General features: G+C 46.1%; 1 protein-coding gene across 2 annotated transcripts; it reads right to left on the bottom strand.

Annotated features, from left to right (window-relative positions):
* Positions 1 to 2,570: 2,570 nt before the first annotated feature.
* Errfi1 (ERBB receptor feedback inhibitor 1) lies at positions 2,571 to 17,026 on the bottom strand. 2 transcript variants are annotated; one of them, XM_051173795.1, is made up of 4 exons: positions 16,719 to 17,026; positions 6,115 to 6,312; positions 5,935 to 6,011; positions 2,571 to 5,156 (listed from the first exon to the last, which is right to left on the bottom strand). In XM_051173795.1, the coding sequence occupies exons 2-4, from the start codon at positions 6,237 to 6,239 to the stop codon at positions 3,973 to 3,975; spliced, it is 1,386 nt and encodes a 461-aa protein (XP_051029752.1). In that variant the 5' UTR covers positions 6,240 to 6,312; positions 16,719 to 17,026; the 3' UTR covers positions 2,571 to 3,972. The 2 variants fall into 2 exon arrangements, with proteins under 2 accessions (XP_051029752.1, XP_051029751.1); XM_051173794.1 differs by lacking the exon at positions 16,719 to 17,026 and adding an exon at positions 15,524 to 15,689.
* Between the last annotated feature and the right edge of the window lie 3,906 nt (positions 17,027 to 20,932).

The following is a 20,932-nucleotide window of genomic DNA, read 5'->3' as shown; positions in this document are numbered from 1 at the left end:
GCACATTCTTTCCCATCCATTCCCAGCCCCCCACTCCTTACCAAAACCCCACCTGCTGCCATGGGGCGGTGACTTTGAGTCACAGGGTTGCTCTGATGTAAGCTGAGGTAGAGAGAACCATACACAAGTATGTTCCCTGCTCCAAATTCCAAGCAGACAACACGGAAGCCAAGGGGAGCCTGTTGAAACGTGTGGTACTAGCAGATTCCTCGTGGCTCAGGTACAAGTATCTCGAAGTTTTGATCCATGCAGGTGAAAAGCGAGCATGCTCACACCCTCACAATAAATGGCGCCAGGCACGCCTGAGCCGTGTTTGTGTAGTTACAGGTAGTAAGAGGTGAGGCCAACAGCGCAGACAAACGGGAACTCACCAAGTTCCGCTCTCCTCCCCTTCCCCCTCAGAGCCCCCACACTGCTAAGCGTGGAATGACTCAGTCAGAGAACAGGGCCAGAACATTCTGTCAAATGACCTACACTGCAAAGAAAACAAGTCTTCAAGTGCAGTGTGTGTGTGTGTGTGTGTGTGTGTGTGTGTGTGCATGTGTGTAGAAAACTCAGAAAAATACCCAATTCTCTGGGCAAGATTAATTAAAAATGAACACTTTTTTTTTTTTTTTTTTTGGCTTTTTCTCCATCTCAGGTGTCAACCCTCAAGGCCCTGGCTGTGTGGAGGCTTCATGAAGTCTTCCCCAGAGCTCAGACAGCTCGAGCCAGCCAGCTTCAGCTCATCTCTCAAGAGCAATGAGTGTTCTAGGTCTATAAAACACTTAACAGAGTGCCCAAATCAGTTTCCAGTTTTAAAGTGGGGCCGAGTATCAGTTTGATTGTAACTTATATTTAAACATTATGCAGGTATTACAGAGATGTCAGTTTCCCAGTGCTGATAACTACATTAAGATATCATACAGGGCTGTAGAGAAGGCTCAGCAGTTAAGAGTACTGGGGTTCAGGTCCCAGCTCACAGCTGTCTGTAACCACAGTTCCATACTATCCTTTGGCCTCTCTGGGTACCAGGTACTGCATATATGTGATACACAGACACACATACAGGCAAAACACCCACACACATAAAACAAATTAAAAAAAGTAAACCTGCTTGGCATGTGGCTGGGGATAGGTGGGCAAATGGGTCTGGAGTGTTCTAGCAGTGTGCTATTAGTGTGGTGGCTGAGTACATTTCTCTGGCTAGGGAAAACTAAGAAGCTTATTCCCAGAAGTTCAAAGAAGACACATGAAGAAGGAAACTGAGTTGGAACTAATGTTAAGTAAATGCCCACGGCTCCCTGTGCCAGGCAATTGCTCAGCACTAAGACAAGGAGAGTAGGTCCCAACATCCCTGCTTGCAAGAGCTACGGCCTGCTTTGGAAAAGGGTGGTACACAGGTTGCCTCCATAGTCCTGTCATCCCAGAACTTTCAAACCCTTGTGACTCTCCATTCCCTGTGGTCACCCTGGTGTCAGCTCTGGGGCGTGGCCTGTAGTTTTCAGTGTGCCTGCTAATTTCACGTCTCTGAAACACAACAGCCACTGTCATCTTTCCTAAAACAAATCACACCACGTTCCTCCCCCACTTAGGCTCTTTTGAGTAGCACTCACTGCCCTTCCCATTGCACAGCCTCCTCCTGCCTGTGGCCTCAGCTTCTGGGACATGCCCAGCTTCTTTCTGCTTCCTGGCCTCAGACTCGCCTTCATCTGATAACACACCTTCTAAATCACTTACCTCCGACTCTCCACATAACTTCCAGGGGCAGGATGCCCTTCGGCCGCCTTCTTCACACTTCTAATCATATTGCTGTGAATTCAGGCAGGGGAGGGAGAGGGAGGGAGGGAGGGAGAGAGGCTCTCTTTTTCCGGGATCGCACATGTGGCTGGCTGCTGCTGTTATTGAATGAACTCCCAAGACAGACAGGGTCACCCAGCTCTGAAGAAGGTCCCTGGCAGATGGCAGTCTGCAGTGTTCTCTGTGATTCCCAAGCAGTGGAGAGTCCTTTAAAGGTTTTAAGCAAGAAGAGAAGCTTGGAAAGGGCCCAGAGTAGTCCAGACTCAGTCCTGGAGCTCAGAGAGGGAGTCTGTATGCCACACTCCTTTCCAGACCTCCTCTCCTCACGGTACTGTATTCACAGTAGCACCAGAATCACATTCACTTAATTGTTCTGGGCAAAAACAAACAGCCTGGTTTTACCACACATTTTATTTCCTTTCTTTCCTTGGGAGAGGGACTCAGGTGGCCCAGGCAAACCTCAAACGCTGTAGGTAACCAAAGATGACCTTGAACTCCTGATTCTCCAGGCCTGCCTCCCAGATGCTGGGCTCATGGCCATGTGCTACCGTGCCCAGTTTATATGCTAGCTCCTAGGGAACCAACCCAGGGTTTGTGCATGCTAAGCAAGCCCTCCAACGACCGAGCCAAGTTCTCAGCCCCCATACATGTTTATAATTGTCATTTAGAAATCTATAATAAGTTTCAACATGTATTAACTTCAAAGACTCTTTGTCATGCCTTAAAACTAAGACTTATCAGTTGCTTGAGACATCTTATAAGAGTTTAGACAAGACACATTATTAACGGTGTCATAAATAAGTAATATAACTTTATTAAAATGAAAAGACAATATCCAAAATAATGCAACAAAATGAATAAATCCTTCGTCCAATGCTGTACACACAGTGCAGAGCTCAGTGCATTTTTCTAAAGCATGTTTTAACCTTCATTTAGTTCACACTAACATACAGTAAGCTGTAAACAGCTCAAATAATGTCATTCAGCAATTTAAACTCAACAGCTTGTTGGGACATCACAGCAGGGTCCCTCTGTTAGCAAGCACCTTCTCTTTGTGCCTATCTGTACAAGATAAACCATCAGAGGATGTAAAGAGATGAACAAAGCTACTCGTCTCACTGAGTCTCAGGGCAGTGACGCAGCCAGCCGTGAGTTTTCAAAGCAGGAAGATGCTGAAGTGACCTCTGGCATTAAGACGTTCTGTGCTATTGGTCAGAAGTGTTTCACTTAAAAAGCAAACAATCCCCAGGAATACTGAACAGGAGCCAGCAACACAAGGCCAGCTTGTGTTGTACTTGTTTATTAAGTCTAAAAAACAAAAACAAGAAAACAAAAACAAGAAAACATACCATACACCCCACACAGTAACTCTCAACCATGTAGCTAATTGCTGCTTTAATCTATAAAACTCGCACCCCAACAATGACGGCCAGTGCGACTCCATCGTATACTTTCTTGAAAGCCTCTTGCTACAGCAGGCCATTTCAGTGGATGGGGAAAAGCAGGGACAGTATGAAAAAGTTATTCACCAATTCTGTCAGTTTTCAAGATATGAGATGTACACAGGTGATATAACATGGTCCAGAAACTGCTGTCCTTCTCCTCAACAAGACAATCCCAGAGCTGGAAGTGTTAGGCCATAGAAATGACTTCAACAAGATGGTACGGGCCTGGTAAAGAACATGCCTTGTCCTGTACGGAGAAGACTGCTGGGGGGGTGGGGGTGGGGCACACAAACTATATAGCAGGCCCGAATGCCAGGAATCTTTAAACCTAACAGATAGACAAATTTATAGTTTGATCTAACAATACTGCTTTCTTCCATTGCTCAATTTTCACACTATCAGGAGCTGTTTCTCCAGCTTGGTTTTACTTACCCTGAATATATATTACTCTAAGATAGTGACTAATTGGTTATCCTGCAGCTATGGTCTATGGTTACAGCACACATTTATACATAGGTATATAATATAGACAGATGTAAAAGCTCCCCCATTCTTCCCTTCTCTCTAGCACACACTTCAATTACACTTTTCCTCCTACGCTAAGTCAGGGACTCCCAGCTAAGAGCGCCTCGTGACTGCTCTAAGCCCGTGTCACTAAGACGGAGTCCAACTTCATTCCGCAACCTGACGTTGGAAAACCGGGAGTCATCCGCTCCACGTAACTTCTGCTGAACCATGACCCCCTTAGTTATGGAGAAACCACGTAGGATAAGTGTTTGCGCTTCACGTGACTTCCCACGTCCATTTTCATCCTGGAGGCCAGCTTTTCTGTGGCAGAGGTCATACCACAGGCAGCAGGCAATGGCTGAATGTGGGTGCTTGGGTTTGCTTCTTCTGCTTCCCTAAAGTACTTTTCATATTTGTCTAGGTACGGCGGTCTCTCAGGTAGTAGGTAATAATGCGTTGAACTGACCTTCTTCCCATTTTCAATAATGGGCAGGATGCAGGGAGCTCTGCCGGCAGACCCTTCACTGCCCTGTCTTTCCAGGGCTTTGCTGCTCACATACTTGGGGTCAGGGGCAAAGCTCTGTGTTGGGGGCATGACCCCATTGAGGTAAGATGGAAGGCTTTTAGGACTTGGGGTACGGGAGTTACTCCGTGACAAAGGTTCTCTTGGGGGGATTTTGGGAGGCCTATCTTCATCACTGTATGTGTTGGAGGTCACTTCTGCTGACCACCTTCTGTAGTCTGGCTTGGCTGGCCTAGGAGGTATGGGAACCCTGGGAGGGACCTCAGGCTTGTCTTCATCTGAGCTGGGAGAAGCTCTGTGTGTGTAGCTAGATATCCGGATGGCAGGCTTGTTAAATGACCCAGCTGGTCCTGAGTGAGACCTCCTTAATCTCCGATGGCTCTGAGGTGGGGGAGGGTTTGGATCTGGAAGAGCTCTGTCCTGGTCAGATGTGCAGCTGAGATCTGCTACGGAAACAGTCGGGGTGTCAAAATATGCATAGTTGATCTGTCCGCACCCACGGAAGCTTCGCCTGCCAGGGACGTCGTACTTGAAATCAGAAGGTGCACATTCCTCTAAAAGGAAATCTGTGTCTGAGCTGGTTAGAAACTCTACCTCACAGTCAGCCTCATCCAGAGACAGGTCTGCAGAGCTGGGCAATGGCGGGAGCGGCCGGGAGCCCCGATCACAGACAGCTGCGCAGGGGAAGGGGGAAGGGCAGGTCCTGATGGGTGTAAGTGGAGATGTGGGCGTGCAGACTCCATTCACTGAGAGTTTCTTAAAACCACACACAACTTGGTCCTCTCCTCGATGTCCCAAGCTGTCACTTGGGGGAATAATAAGAGGGGGCAAGCTTGACTTTGGGGACCGACCATATTCCGCCAAGAAGTGGCCGCTCAGCGGGGCAGACCGAGAAGCACACCCTGAAAAGGAACGAACACGTGACACTCAACGTGGGTGGCGCTACCCTTTGAGAGCCCAGGACCCCAGCCGGGGACACCTGACTGTGCAACCCTGAGGACAGCCGTGCAGCCAGCACAGTATAATTAGAGCCAGTAGGGGAACACACGTGATCCGGTTCAAAGAACAAATTATCTCTGCCATCTCTCGGACATGTGCTCGGCACACGCCCACACGTCCCAGGCAAGTTTTGTGACGTGTGCAAAATTCACAGAAGATGAACAGCGTATAATTTACATGAGTACCATGCTACACCAGGCTTGCCACTTACGACATGCGACAATACAAGGCATGCCGGGCATGAGTGAGATAAGGTGAGGCGAGGCCCTTCCTGCCGGCTATCATACTTGCATGAATGGACTCACTTGCAATTCACTCACCTGATAAGAGACTCTCGACAAAAACCTAGGGCACATGATGTTCACGTTAAAATACCTGCAGTTTTCTAGCCCTGCTTACCGTGTACCACTTGCACTTAACTGCTCTCAAATGTGCGTTAGTACCAGGAATACACAAGACATGGCGTCCTGCGTTGTTTAAAGCTAAGTCCGCAACACCTGAGTTAGAAAAGTCACACTTCCATGGTTCTCTTTAGAATCAGTGACTTGGGGTACAAGCAAGTTCTCTTAGGAAGCTGCGGCCACTAGGTGTCAGGCTGTTGTTGGAAACGGCCCAGGGTTCCTCCTCTAAAACCCACTGCTTGAGGACAAGGCAGAAGTAAGCAGCAGACTTCATACATACCGAGGGTTGTCAGGTGTTCCTGAGTCGGGGAGTTCAGGCTGTAGGCCATGGTTATTGGATCAATATTTATAAAGTTACTGAAAGCAAAGGAAAACATGGTCATAAGCAAGTATCATCGTCCTCTGTCGCTGTGGTATCAGGAGTGCCGTACAACACAGGGGCGTAGCGCTCGGGACTTACTTTTCAAAGTCACTGCGGCTGTCCCAGCAGGCCTTCATAGTCCCCAAGGCTTGGCCACTATGCAGAAATCCAGGTTTTAATGGGACTCGAATATCCTGAGCAGCAACTCCTGCTGCTGACATCATGCCTTACTCTGGGACGTCTTCAAATTTGTGAAGCCCAGGGTTTTTTTTTAAGTCAGCCAGTAGCTTTCATTTCCTGGGGAAATCAAGAAGAAATGAGACAACAGTCAAAATAATTCAGAAATTGAGTAGTCTATACTGCAGCAGAAACAGGCTAATTTTAGAGATGGGGGATGGAAAAGTTTGGTTATTGACTTTCTTCTCATGAGAATTCTTAAAATGTAGACAGCAAAACAATAGTTTTTGTAAACACTAACCTGACACTTGAAACATTTTTCACAGAATAAGAATCCACTGCCAGAAAAGCCAACCCTTGCTACAGAGCGTACTAGTTGCACAACAAATCACAATCGCTTTTCCAAGCCACAAAGCTCCCTCCAGCCCATTAACCCAACCTTCTACAGCATGCCTTCTATAGGAAGCGCAGCAGATCCCACCCAGTTTTCCTGAGCTAAGAAAGGAATTTTAAACCAGACATGGTGGTGTGTAACTGCAGTTCCAGGTCTTGGGAGCCTGAGGCAGGAGCATGCTAGTAGGCTCAAGGCCAGCTGGGGCTACACAGCAAGACCCGCCTTCCTCTCACCCACCCTCAGGAAAAACCAGTATTTTGGAAATACTGTGTTTCACATGCCGCGCTAACAGTCACTAATGCCCACACTCAAGAGATTCTCCACCTACCTGTCCCATAGCCTAACACTGATTTGGACTCTGTATTTCAGGGTTGGTCACAGAAAACACACTCTCCAGTTATTACTTGTCAAGAAAGACATAGTCATATATGAAGATACTAACTTCTATTATCGTGTAAAAATCAAGTTCTGCAAGATTACCAGCTTCAGTGTTAGCTCTGGACAGCTTCCTCCCTCCCTTTCAAAGACAAACTTAAGGGACATTCTTTACATTCTCCTTTGTGAAATGCCCAGTAACTCATGCCCCGCTTCCCTGTGAGGCATGGGTTACAAAGGCAGATGCATTTCTTAGACTGGTAGCCCCTAGACTTTAGAAGCCCCCCTTTATCAGCTGGGACAAATCTGAAGGCCCTGTCCGCCCATCCCGAGTTCCCTTTTTATGATTCGGTACTTTGCAGACCTCTGCTGCCTTCAGATGTCACATGCTCTTAGGAAACTCAGCCTTTCTCCTTTATAGAAGGCAGGATGTTAACTGTCAACTGCCCAGAACACAGGCCCCCGGAGATCTCCACACACTCACACTCTGCCATTAAATATTTGCACACGACCAAGTGCTGACACTGTTGAGTGAGGGTTAGACCAGGGCAAAGCTGCTGGCTGGAGGGGCTACACAGGTGGCTCCCTTTTATTATTATTCTTATTATTAAATTGCTTGGCAACTAAACATCTATTGTTTACAAATATCAGGCCTAATAAACTGGGGCTTCAAAACAAGTGGCCTTAACCATAGGTACCTGGCTCAACAAGTGAATGCTTATTGAGTTACCAACTGAATATAAACTATATGGAAAGCATAAGGGATATTTTTCTTTTTTAAGCTAATCTAAAAAATACTCCATAGCTCTTGACAAAGCCAGCTGTTTCAATGAGGCGGCAGTGATTTATAATATTATTTCAAAGAGTCAAACCTTATTTTTTTTTTTTAAAAACCAGTCTCTCAACGATACATGAGAAAAAAAAATCCACCACTTAAGAAACCTTATTAATGGGAGGTTTTTGAGTCTTGGTTTTTAGATTAGTAAAATGAAGCAGATATGTTATTTAGCATAAAGTAATAATATAAAAAACACATTTTAAGAAAGGCTAGCCTCTCCCAGTGTGTGTGTATCCAGGGTTTCTCAAGCCTCACAAGCACCAAGAGACTACCGGGAAGGAAGGGTCTGAGGTCATATAAGACTGAAAGGGAAGATGGACGGGAGACTGTGCTGGTTAAGTACCCTGAAAGCCACGCTTGAAGATGGTTCCTCCCGATTACAAGCCACTGCTGCGGGGGATTCTGAAGGCCCAGCCCCCACCTGTGGCAGGCCAACAAGTACTACTAGTAATTACTGTCAGCCTCCTAATGCCATCTACATCTTAGCTTTCAACAGAAGGATTGTGTAACTATCGCCTCTGCTCAAGTTGCTTTGGAATCCTAAACTTACGTTTCAGTGGTCACTTAAAATTATTTATATGTTGTAGAAAAAGTTATTTTTTATTCATTGTTTCCATCACCTACTTGTTAGCTTTCTTAAGGAAAAAATTTTTTTTTGTATAAAAAGAATTGTGTTCACTAAGCCAGCTCACTTCTGACCACAATAGTGTCTTTGTGTATTCATAGAAGGTGACCTGCCTCTAAATTTCAATGGGGAATTGTGAATGGGCCATGTTATGAAACTACCCCAACTTCCTACTTGCTTGCATGGCAGAAGCAAGGAGGGCAGTACATCTGCTCTGTTCTCATCTTTTGGAAAATAACTTCAGGCTGTAAAGCCCCGAAGAACAACATGCCACAGGTTTATGGTTCACACACACACACACACACACACACACACACACACACACTCACACTCTCTGTCGATTTTAAACTAAGGTTAGAAACACCTGAAAGTTGTCTACCTCTCCTACAAAACAAAACCAGTACCCATTCTCTACACCCCTGGGGGGGGGGGCACAGAGATCAACCTGGCCAGATTTAAGCTAATGAATAAAGCAACGCATATTGCTCAAGTGAAATCTGACTAAAGCTGCAGTGTTTCAAATTTTGTTCAAGTCCTTATAACTGTAAAGCCAGCCCTACCTTTCAATCCATGAAGAAAGTAACTGCAAAGACATACTTGAGTATGAATATTGATAACGAAAGTATAGGATGATACCCTGTTACAAAATCCAAGAAGAACAAAGTGAACGTTGGTTGTCCCAGGCAGGTTGTATAGACAAGGGCCCAAATGGCCCTGGCATGACATAACTTACACAATCTTGAAATGATTTTAATATTCTTAGTGAGGCAAACGCAGTTAAATATCAATACCTCGCTTCTGTTAGTAGCACCTCTCTTTTTAAGATTTTATTATTAAAATCATTTAATTCATTTCTATGGCTTCAACTCCCCAGACAGTCCCTAAGTAGGCAAGGGCAGCCTGGCTTCAGCTTTGCATTTCTTACTGTCTAGTGATTATCTCTCCACTCGGATGGGCCTCTGGCATCTTACAGGTTCCGAACCCAACGCCCTCCCCCTTTCTGGTCCAGGAGGGTCACATTTCCTGAGGTTTCACTGCAGTCTGAGGTAAGGCCACTCCATACACGGTCTCCACACTCCTCAGGCCTCTTCCCCTACCGACTCCAATTGGTCTCCTGTCTGAAAACACTTAAACCACACTTCAATCAACAGGGTCAGATCAACACTCCTCAACGCCACCCCAAAAAGATCCCATAAAATCTCTAAAAGCTCCCTGCCTGGCACAAGAGACCTCCGTTTTTTGTGAGGCCTTACCTACCCTTCCCTTCTCGGCTCAGGCTGCCCACTGCTTTAAGGCTAGCTCTTCTCATACTGTGCCCTTCAATAAGCCCCTCCTTTAGTGAAAGCCAGAGCCATGCCTCTCTGTCCCAGCCACTCTGCGCTGTACCCAGATTTCCCTCCTACCCTCCAAATCCAGGACTGGTGCCCGGCAACCCCCCACCCTGTCAGACTTGGCATATTATTTACTTGAATAAATATTAAGTGAACACTGAGAAAACAACTATCTCATACCTTAAAATGTAATTATACTAGATTTTTCTCCAGGATAAGAGAGAGAGGAGCTAAGCAGAAGAGAAAAAAAAAAAATTGTTGCGGGATCAAATTAGTATTTAGTATTGCCACAGTGATGAGATGGCCTGTAATAATCTAACACCTTTAGAATATCCTAAATTCACTTCTCAAATCCAAAGTGGGCGGTATGTAGGCTAAGTAAAACTTATGCATTAATGGCTGCTAGCAGTACTCTGTACATGGCTTTTTAGTAAAACTGGGAGAGGAAGCAAACTGCACTTTTCTTACACTCCACGCCTGTGGGACTGTAATCCATCTGCCTTCTTTTGTTGCTATTCTATTACTTTCTTTTAAAAACAGTCACGCTGGTTTGGGCTGTGGTGGCACACACCTTTAATCCCAGTATTTGGGAAGCAGAGGAAGGAGGATTTCTATGAGTTTGAGGCTAGCCTGGTCTACATGGAAACCCGTGTCTCAAAACAAAACAAAATAAAAAGCAGTCACGTGATATCAACAGCACACTGCACTGGGCTTGCTGAGGTGAACTCACATGCGGGTCTTGAAAGTATTCGCTTTGAAAGTGTTTAGCACACAAAGCCAGGCTACCTTAAGGCTGTAGCCTGGATATGCTTACCTTGCCGCGAGCTCTCACTGCTCTATCTCAGGAGCAGTCCACGAGAGGAGGAGGGGCACATTTTTGTCGCGCAACTCATCCAGTTCTGCCCAGTGCTTCCTCATTTAAGAGTGTGATGTAATTTCCTCCTTTCAATCTGGTTCTGGAACCTGATTTATGTTTATTCGGAATGATAATTGGCCTTTTCAGCCGCATTTAACAATCACCTACCTACCTACTTCTGGGACCAGGGAGCACATAATGTAACTATGTAACAAAATCTATCAAAAGAAACCGATCAGATACTTGACACATGCTATGACTTTTGATCTTCCTGAATCTACCACTGTCTGCGTTTAAAAAAAAATAAATAAATAAAAAAAGTCTGATCACCTCGGAGAGAAAATGGAAATCAGTTTTATTGTCTGTTTTATGGCCCTTTACTAATAATCTGAGAAAAATGACTTAACGTCCACCTGCGCGGTCAGCATTCTTGTAGTTGTGCGGGATCTAAAATGTGTCACACTTCTGGTCATCTGGCTGTACATCATGACCATGTGTCTGTCTCCCTGGTTATGGATGTGGTTCTGAAGGTGACTGCCAAATGTAGTGTCTACTTCCCTGAATCAAGCAGGTGGCGTAACCTGCACGTATATGCAAGCAGGACAGTCTGCACGGATATTTCAAAGCAAAGGCCTGAATTCAAAGCTCCTCCGATTTTATCTTAAAAGCTAGGACTTGGAGATAGGAAAAGAAAGGCAGCAAGTTAAGAAAACTTCTTTGATATGTGCTTACCATGAAAAGGCTGAAATGGCCCTTATATTAGATGCATGAGAGACTTCTAGAATAAAATGCAGCTACGCTATCATTTGCAGGTGGTCAAAATGCAGGCCATAAGGAAAATAATTTATATCTAGACTGTCGAGATTAAAAAAAAAAAAAATCACAGGATAGAACTTCTTCAGAAAACTCCTAGCTAAGTACTTGAAGAAATAACAAGCTAACAAAACCCCATCCTCTCACCTACCAAAATGGGTTTGTAGCTGTCTGTCTCTCAGGACCCGGGGTGGTACAGCTAGGGAGGGCGGCTGCAGTGCACTGTCTTGTCCTTGGTACTTTTCCTACAGAACACTACAATCAAGGGTGCCATCCACAAACGCAGGCGAGCGCACAGGACGGGAGAGTGTCATGCTCTCTGACACAGGTGACACACTGTACCTGTGAAAGATTTGTGGATTCTGTTGTAATCTTAATGACAATGAGCACAATAGTCTAATGATGGGAAGTGAGCCTTTAAAACTTCAAGTTTACTTAACAAGCATTTAAGCCACCCGATGGGCAGCTCCAGATCGTTAAGCCCAGTGCACACGCGGTGTAATAACTAACACTCACAGGACACTGCCTGTCAGGAGGTTTTCCATGCTTTGTCCTTGCACCAGCCCCATAAGGTGGGTGCATGTCAATCACGACTCCCCTCAGTTACAGCTGAGACCCTGGAACTCCATCCAGATCCATTTCAGGTCTGGTGAGCCACAGTGAAGCCAAGGCTTACTCCAGGAAGCATGGATCAAAGGTTATCCCACAGCTGCTCTTCTAGTACCCCAGGCTCTTAAAGTGATGGACTTGTATAGGTAAGGCTGACACATTTTTGGAGGGATTCTATTTGGTAACAGTATTTCTCTTGGGTAACCTGTAGCCTATGAACATTCCAATTTCACATCCTCAAATTTCCCTTCTAAAAAGTCACCAATGATATATTTGGCCAAGATATATAAAATGGGCAGATCAAGGTGTGATTAACCTAGGGCCACTTGAAGTAATTCTTTGGATGGTCTATCTTTACTGTTACAATGATGCCCCACAATAGACTGTTACATATGGTATTAGATGTGGCATAAGTTTGTCTTTACTGAGCAGGCTTCCCTTGAATACTCTCACCCATGGACCCCAGTGATGCTACCATAACTTGGCCCTATCACAAACCTGGAACTCAGTAGCAGAATTCTTCTATCTGTAAAGCACTGTACAAATCACAAAGCACTTTCTTATGCATTATCTCACTTGATTCCCACAACATCCCTCTAAGGAGAGGCAGGGATTATAATCTCCAGCTTGCTAATGAGGAAGTGAAGTGAGCTGAAACACCCCCGCTATGAGCAAAAAAGGCCACCTGGGCTACCCCGTGCTGTAAGCTAGCCAGCCTGGGCTACCCCGTGCGGTAAGCTAGCCAGCATTTCCTCACGCACTTTCACCAATTCTTCCCGTGGTCTCAGCCTGGCTTCTCCTAACACTCCAGCTTCCCTAAAGCGATGCCACCATCCAAAGAAGGGGCAGTCAAGACCTGTGTGTTAGCTAACTGCAAAGACAGGAACTCCCACTCAACTTTCTTCAGGTCAAATCCTTAGCAAACATTACTTCACAAATAAACACTGCGCTTCTTCTGGACTAGATACTGCATTAGATGGAGAAAAGTGGTGGCTGCCTGGGAAGACCCCATCTAATGAGGAGGGGATAACAGACCATTTCAGACGGCGATAACTCTCAAGCAAAGAAAGGACGAGGGCTTGGTGACAGGGTAAAGAGGCGGAAAGCTTATTTACACAGGGTCAGTGGAGGCCTCACTAGACAGATGACTTTCAGAACCGACTTTAATTCTTAAAAGATGGAAGAGAGGCCCGAAAGACTAGTCACTTTGCGATCCCCTGCCCCCAGTTCTGTACTACAAAAGGGTCCAAAGCATCAAGGAAGACCACACAGCTCACCTTTTGAAATTTGAATCCCACACTAACTTTTGCTCCACAACAATCCTGTTTTATGTTAGTAATTTACATCCTGGACTCTGAAGTTCACCAGTCTTCTCCACTTTAGTTTAAACTGTGTGAATAACGTCAGAACATCACAGCCATCACAGCTAGATTGTGCTCCTCCAGTGAGTTGTCACTCATCAGCAGCTCTCATAAAGCATGGCCAGCACCTGCAAAGGATGCTACGAGCATCCTGAAATTGAGGTACCAGTTCATGTTTATGGAGATTAAGAGTGGCTGCCTCGTAGTGGGAGTCAATGACATTCAAATTCCAGGAATTACCCTGGGCACCACCTTTCCCTCGGCTACCTTTCTAAAGCAACTTGATGGTATGCTGACAATCAGGTCAGTTGCAAGCATGGTAGATTGCACCTATAATTTAGGGAACTTGCTTTTAAAAGCTACTATTAGTATGAGCAGAAAGGCAGTATTACCTACTATAACTTTGGAGAAGTGGCAATAAAGTGTTTCATAAAAACAAAACAAAACAGGACAAAACACGCAAGACTACAAAATTAAGTCACACAAACAGCTCAAAAGTATCTATTGTGAGCCCAAAGTAGGAAATCCAACCCGTTAAAAATCAGTAATTCTACTTCTCAAAAATGTGAGTAATTCAGACATTTTATAACAGCCATTAAAAAAAAAAAAAAAAAAAAAAAAACAGATTTTCTTTCTTTCCAAGCCTTATCAGTGCCTGAGCCAATCCTTTTGGACCTTAAAATGTAAGACATGCTTCCCTGCATTTATTTATCAACATCAGCTATGTGCAAGGCTGCGTAAAATAAAAGCTACTCAAGGCAGATTGCCCGCCCTTGAGAAGTTTATCATCCAATTTATCTGCCAAGATCTAGATTTACAGTTCAAGATTTTTCACCACTTATTAGCAAACGTCCACCAGAACCCAGGTGAGGGAGTGGGGACAAGGACAAAGGGGCCAGTCCCCGTTTAAAAAAAAAAAAGGAAAGCCCTCATGTATCTCCTTTCAAAGCTTCTTATATTCAGAAAGGAATGGATTGATAAGAATCAGCCATAATTGGCAGGTTAGTAAGAAACCAGCTTATTATTTTTGTCTTTATAAAATTTGCCCTTTTGCTGATATAGGTATTTAGACTATCCTTGGTCTCTTACTTAAGCAAACTCTTTCTTAAAACTCCGTAATTGCATACACGTTTTAAGACAGGGGTTTAAAAAGTAAAGGGGTAGACTTGGTGAACTCTGATGTTCCAGGCTCAACAGACGCAGATCCCGTAGGACTTAAGGAAGTTTAAAACTGTAGAACCCCCCCTTTTTTTTTCCTTTCCCCGGGAGGTTTAAAAAAAAAAAAAAAAAAAAAAAAAAGGCAATTTATACCTCACCTTTCTTCACCCCTGACAGTTGCCTGGAAACCAGTCCTGCCCTACCTGTGTTGCAGGTGTAACTCCCGTCACATCTCTGTTAAAGCTACAGTCTATTCTTACTACACTTAAGTTTATGACTAACAATCTATTCACATTTTTATCAGGTAGGAGACTGGTTTCTTTCAAGCAATGATGAAATCCTAATAAAGACCGAGGAAGCACCCATCCAACACAGCCAATCACGGTTAATTTGAACAAAGATACGATACACGTATAAATATATGATATTGCCAAGGAGCCTTTGCGATTGAACAGTTCATTCTGCAGTTTCATTCCTTCGGTAACATTTAATTCATTTAAGGCAAAGAGTCGCGTTCCTGGAGAGGAAAAGGCCACGGAACAACTCGGATGAATTAAAAAAAAAAAAAAAAAAAAAAAAAAAAGGCAATGACCTTCGTCGCCGAGTCGGACTGCGACTCAAAACTGGTACCAACCGGAGACTAGCAACCTCGGAGCCCGCCAACAGCTTCTCGCTGGAGCTTTCTGAGGGGTGCGCGGGGTATGAGGGAAGATGGAGGGGCCCCTGGCAGCCCCGCAGCATCCCCGGACCGCAGAAGACCCTGCAGCCGCCGCTCCGGGGCCCCGGGCTGGGGAGACGTGTCGAGCGCGCGCCGGTGCATGGCCCCGGCGGGAAGCCGAGAGCGCCCCGGCCCATCCCGCGCACCTCCCCTGAAAGCAGCGCAGCCGGCGCTCCGGGTCCAGCCCGCTCGCTCGCCCTCCCTCCCCGGCGCCCCCGCGCCCCGGCGCCCCGGCTCCCGCCAGGCCCCTTACCCCCGGGGAGCGGGGCCCCGCGGCGCCCTCCCGCGCATGTCCGTTCCGGCTGGCTCAGCGCCGCGGGCTCCGGGGCCCGAGCATCGCGCAGGCGCCTCGCCGCTCCCTCGCCTTCTCTCTCTTTCTCTCTCTCTCTGCTCGCTCGCAGGCTTGCTGTGCTCGCGCTCGCTCTCCCGCTCGCAAGCTCTCTCGCTCTCGCACCACGCAGCCCGCACTCCCAGCCTCGCACTCGGCCGCCGCCGCAGCCGCTGCCGCCGACGCCGCCCGTTTATATAGCATGGGCCGACAGCGTGGCGCCGACGCTCGCGGCCCCGCCCACCCCGTGCAGCCAATCGGAGCGGCCGGCCGCTTAAAGGGGCAACGCCGCCGCGGCGGGCAGAAGCGTCGGTGTGGGCCCCGCCGGGCGTCGCCGGCGGCCTCGTCTCCCGGAGGGGACGTTTCTGGCTGCGCTGCCTCTGCGCGAGCTGCCCAGCCCCAGGGACACTGAGTTTTCTCCCAGGAGGCTGTGAGCAGCCCTGTTTCCAGCCCCGGGGACGGGAGTGGCGCTCAGGAGCACTTGGGCCGAGGAAGCCGCCCTGGTGGGGCGCAGGGGCTTGGGGTGGAGAGGGGCACCCCGAGGTATAGATGGGTGGTGAGGGGCGGCGAGGGACAGGAGAGCACGCCGGGAGAGCCGAGGGATGGCAAGGAGAGCGGTGAGGATGCAGGCACTGTGGGCATGGTGAGGGACAGCCAGGGATGGAGGCGGAGGACCATGAAGGAAGTGGCTGGGAACTGGGACGGGGCGGGGGGCAGTGGGGAACAGCCCGAGCCTGGGGGCAGTAAGGGACGGCAGGGGTGGCCGAGGCAGCAGGGCCACCCGGACACCGCAGGGGAAGCTGCACGGCACCGAAGCCAGCGGGCAGGGAGGGACGGGCTAACACAGTACGCTTGGAGGGGCAGGGCGAGCCGCTGCAGGACACACGGGGGACCGTGGCTAGAGGGGTCAGTGAAGGAAGGACAGTGTGGGAAAGCGAGGGACAGTATAGGAAGGTGAACGACAGCATGCCAGGAGAGAACCCCAGGGCCAGTCGGCCATGCTCTGTGAGCAGGATCAGGGAGGCCTCACTCCACACTCCCTGCCCCTGGCCTGAGGCAAAAAGAGAGGCTGATGTTGGGGCACCTGCCTCAAGCCTGTCCCCCAGCCCTCCTGGTTTACCTGTCCAACTCGGGCTGTTCTCCATGTCTCTTGGCCCCAGGGTAGCTGCTGATGCCCAAGGACAAAACGCCATCAAGTCTGCAGGGAGGAGGTTTCTTGGGGCAGAAATCCGGTGATGCAACTTAGGTTTATAGTTTAACCGAAAAATAAATAATACAACGATAAACCAAGCGTAGTTAAAGAAAAAAAGCAAACAGATTGAAGCCCTCCAGTTTGAACTAGTACAAATTTCCCTAATGGTGTCCCGCAGAGTAGAGGCCACAGACCTGGGGCTGACCCCTGTGGACTGCACAGAGCCCTTCTTGTATTTCAGCAAGAATGCCCGAGAGTTATATGCTCAGCACTACCTAATTGAGCCAGTTTAACATATGGAATGAGGCTCTGGCCTCGTTATCTGGTTAACTATTAACGTCGTGCCCCATGAAATGATTTGCCCTTTCCAGTACTGACTTGCATTCTTTTTTAATTTAACTCAAAGGCCTAATTTTAGATTCAAGGCCTTAAACACCAGATTTTAAAAAAAAAAAAAAAAAAAAAAAGGAAAAGAAAAATCTCAAGTATTCCTTTGCCGGTTTTCAGCGGCAGACTAGCCAAATGCTAGATAGAGTGCTACCCTCCTCCTCTTTCTGATGGCTCCCGCTGACTGACAGACAGGGGCTGGTGGGTTGTTTCCCACGCCCATGCTTCCAGAAGTTCAATTCTCCCATCTTTTTATTGCCTTTATCCACAAAGTAAGTGTTTTAATATTATGGAAATTTGCCATTACCAAATTAACTAGATATTTATTATTTACTTGCTTATTTAAGGTTTGAGACAGTTTACTCTGTAGTCCAAACTGGCCTAGAACTCATGGCATATGTAGCTCAGGTTAACCTTAAACGTTAGTATTCAGGCATCTGTACACCTGCCCTTGGGGTTCTGACGGGACACGCCCTCAGCTGCAGCCACTAAGAGCACCGGCTGTGCACGTTCAACATGCTCCTTTTTAAAAGGGCCCTGCCCCCTCCCATCCCCCCTTCTGTTCCTCTCTTTCTCTTTCTGCCCCTCTTTCCTCTCTCCTGCTTTTCCTGTCCCCAAATGCTGATCTTCCCACTCCCCTTTGCTCTTTTTATGATCCTTTTCAACAACAATAATAATAATACCTCTACTGGAACCCTGTCCCATGGTGTCTTGAACACTGTTTTTTTATTTTATTTATTTTATTTTTATCGCAACATCAAATGTGGTGACCCTTGCGCCTCCGGAGTGTTGAGATTTAGAGTCAGGAAGTCACCACATCCAGCCTGACCAGGCTTTGAGAGTCACAGAGAGTCACACATGGCCCTCACCTTTCATATGCATGGTTGATGCATATGCTATCCTTCCCTCCCCTTCTCCTACTCTTCCTTCATCCCTTTGTGTGTGTGTGGTGTGTGTGTGGTGTGTGTGTGGTGTGTGTGTGGTGTGTGTGTGATGTGTGTGTGTGGTGTGTATGTGTGTGGGGGTGTGTGTGGGGTGTGTGAGGTGTGTGTGATGTGTGGTGTGTGTGTGTGTGCGCATGTGTGTGGTGTGTGTGTGTGTGTGGTGTGTGTGGTGTGTGTGTGAGTGTATGTGTGTGGTGTGTATGTGTGTGTGTGCGTGTGATGTGTGGTGTGTGTGTGAGTGTATGTGGTGTGTGTGTGTTTGTGTGTGGTATGTGTGTTTAGTGATCTACCTGAGAAAGTCTTTTCAGACCTCACAGGACAGCATTTACTGAATGGGGCCTTCACCGAGGTCCAGTTTCATCCACAAAGAACTCCAGTTACCCTGTTTCTGGTCACCACAATGCAGTTGTAATTTGTGATCTAGCCTTATTGGCATGCTTTTATATCCCCTATTCATAAACCAGTGATAATCGCCACAGCAACCCTGGAACACACCCCTTCTGTGGAGAAAGACATCAACGGGGTACCAAGTCTACCCGTGTGAGCTGTGGGATGTTCTAACGCTTTGGTAAATTATTATATTAAAAAAATAATCACAAAATCGTTTTAGCAACACATGAGTAATCTGGTTTTCCTCTTTGGACCTCCTTTAAGCTTGCAAAAACAAACATTTAGCTTACATTTTTTGGGGGGAACAATTAGAACTCCTACTTCCCTGACTTCAGCTCATACTTATTCATATACTGAAACTTTCTCTGCTGTGGGGAAATTATGTGAGGAAATCTGTACTCCACAGGCTGCTTAATAGTATTTTACAATAGTGTTGATATGCCAAAAACAATATAGAGCGGTTTGAGAAGCTTTTAAAATGAAAATGTTAAGACGTGAAGTGGTTCTGGCATGTTGGTCAAACACCGGAAGGGAGAGTTAGAGAAAATATCCTTTCCTAACTCGTTTTAAATTGTCTCTACCCAGAAATTGGAAGACTTTTCCTTTTTAAAGACTTACAAAGTTAGTTAGCTTTGAGACCATGTCCTCAGGAATTTTTATTAGCTGGCTTCTTTAAAAGCAGAAGTTAAATGGATATCTTAAAGCATCGGTCTTATGTCATGCTGACCCAGATTGTCATTTTGCGCCGCTCTCTTTTAGCCGCTCTGGAACAAGAACAAGGCTGAGGTTCTAGAAACCTGAGATCCAAGGTGGTACTTTTCTTCTGTGCTCTCAAAGGAATCCCAGTCAGGCCTAAGCTCGAATGTGCCACACAGTGCCTGAGCAAACGTATGTTTATGTTGTTGCTCTTTTAAACTTGTAAAAGACTACACACATTTTGTTTATTCTTCTTGATTGTAAGTGTTTTGTATACTTTGTTCAAAAAGAAATACTTTAAAGAGGAACACTTTTTGCATTACCTTATTACTCATAGGGTGTTTGTTTCTCTCAATACATAAGATATATTAGACACTCTTCACTAGTCTGTAGATAAGATGCAATAAAAATACATGAACAGTAGAAAATTTACATTTCTTAGAGGTCATTTGCTTACTGTACCACACTATTGGAAATAACCACACACACTCACACACACACACACACACACACACACCTACATCTGCAACAAACTCTGTGGGTTACTTTAAAGCTTGTAGAAGAACCTGATGAGACTCAGGCTGCCCAGATGGCTCATCTGGTAAAGGTTCTTGGGGCCCAGCCTGATGACCCGAGGTGGCTCTATGGGACTCACATAGTGGAGAGAGCCAAGTCTGCAAGTTGCCCTCTGACCTCCACACACACACTCACACATAAGTGACTAAATGTTATTTTTGAAAAGTTTAAGAGGTCCTGGGAAGGAACTGAAAGGGAGGGAATGGGGTGGACTCGATCAAAGTACACAATAGTCGTGGATAAAATTCTCAAACAATTAAAACAAGTAAGAACTCTGAGACTTCCTCACAAGGAGTGCTGCGTGGCAGCAGAGGCTTCCACTGGACTTTGAGCTTTAGCTGCCACAGGAAAAGTAACACTCACAAAAACTGTAACATTCCTGTTTTTCCTTCTGTGGTTCAGGATGTTTCTGTCTTTTCTAGATTTTCTCCTTAAAAGGGCTACGCACCACACATACACACACACACACAACACACACACACACACACACACACACACACACACGTGAGATGACTGTGTGTGCTTGTGGTAGAATTTTCTTCAGAATGGATACAGGTTCTAGCTATTGATTGTTTTTAATTGAGTCACCTTTTATGTATGTAAGGCTCCCTTAACAAACACCCTGTTTCTAATTCCAGCCCCATCTCTAGAACTCATAACTTTAAGAAGTTTTTAGCATCCTATGGATTAATTCACTTATATAGATAAACTAGATTTTTTTAGACAGCTTTTTTTTTTTCAAATTTCTTTTAAACGTTTTCACATTTAAGCATATTGTGTGGAGCAGATACTGTATTTCCTATTAGCTGGCCAGTAGGGTGTGCTCTAGTCCCTTGCCAAATTAAGTAATTAAAATATTAATGTAAACACTGCATTAAGAGATTTCAGAAACTTAATTTATTTCTTTATGACTCCCAGGATGTGTAGGGTGTGTTTCTGTAGATACAGGTTACTCATGCATACGTAGCACACATATGGAAAGTCAAATTGGGTTATTAAGTAGGGAACGCTTGATCAGCTTACTTCTTTGGCTGAGCTCTAAAATAATTGGATATTTTCTTTTACTCTGAGTGAAGAAGAATAAAGAAAGTGGTACAATAGGGTGCATGCTTGTAATCTCAGCAACCAGGAGGCTGAGGCAAAAGGATC

The sequence above is a fragment of the Phodopus roborovskii genome, unplaced genomic scaffold (assembly GCF_943737965.1).
Source record: "Phodopus roborovskii unplaced genomic scaffold, PHOROB, whole genome shotgun sequence".
NCBI classification, from domain to species: Eukaryota; Metazoa; Chordata; class Mammalia; order Rodentia; family Cricetidae; genus Phodopus; species Phodopus roborovskii.
This window is presented reverse-complemented; position numbering and strand designations above follow the sequence as displayed.

Coding starts and splice junctions, on each gene's coding strand:
- Errfi1 (XM_051173795.1), bottom strand. CDS start 6,239: ATGATGTCAGCAGCAGGAGTTGCTGCTCAGGATATTCGAGTCCCATTA. Junction 6,012..6,114: donor AGCCGCAGTGACTTTGAAAA/GTAAGTCCCGAG, acceptor CTTTGCTTTCAG/TAACTTTATAAATATTGATC. Junction 5,157..5,934: donor GGAACACCTGACAACCCTCG/GTATGTATGAAG, acceptor GTTCCTTTTCAG/GGTGTGCTTCTCGGTCTGCC.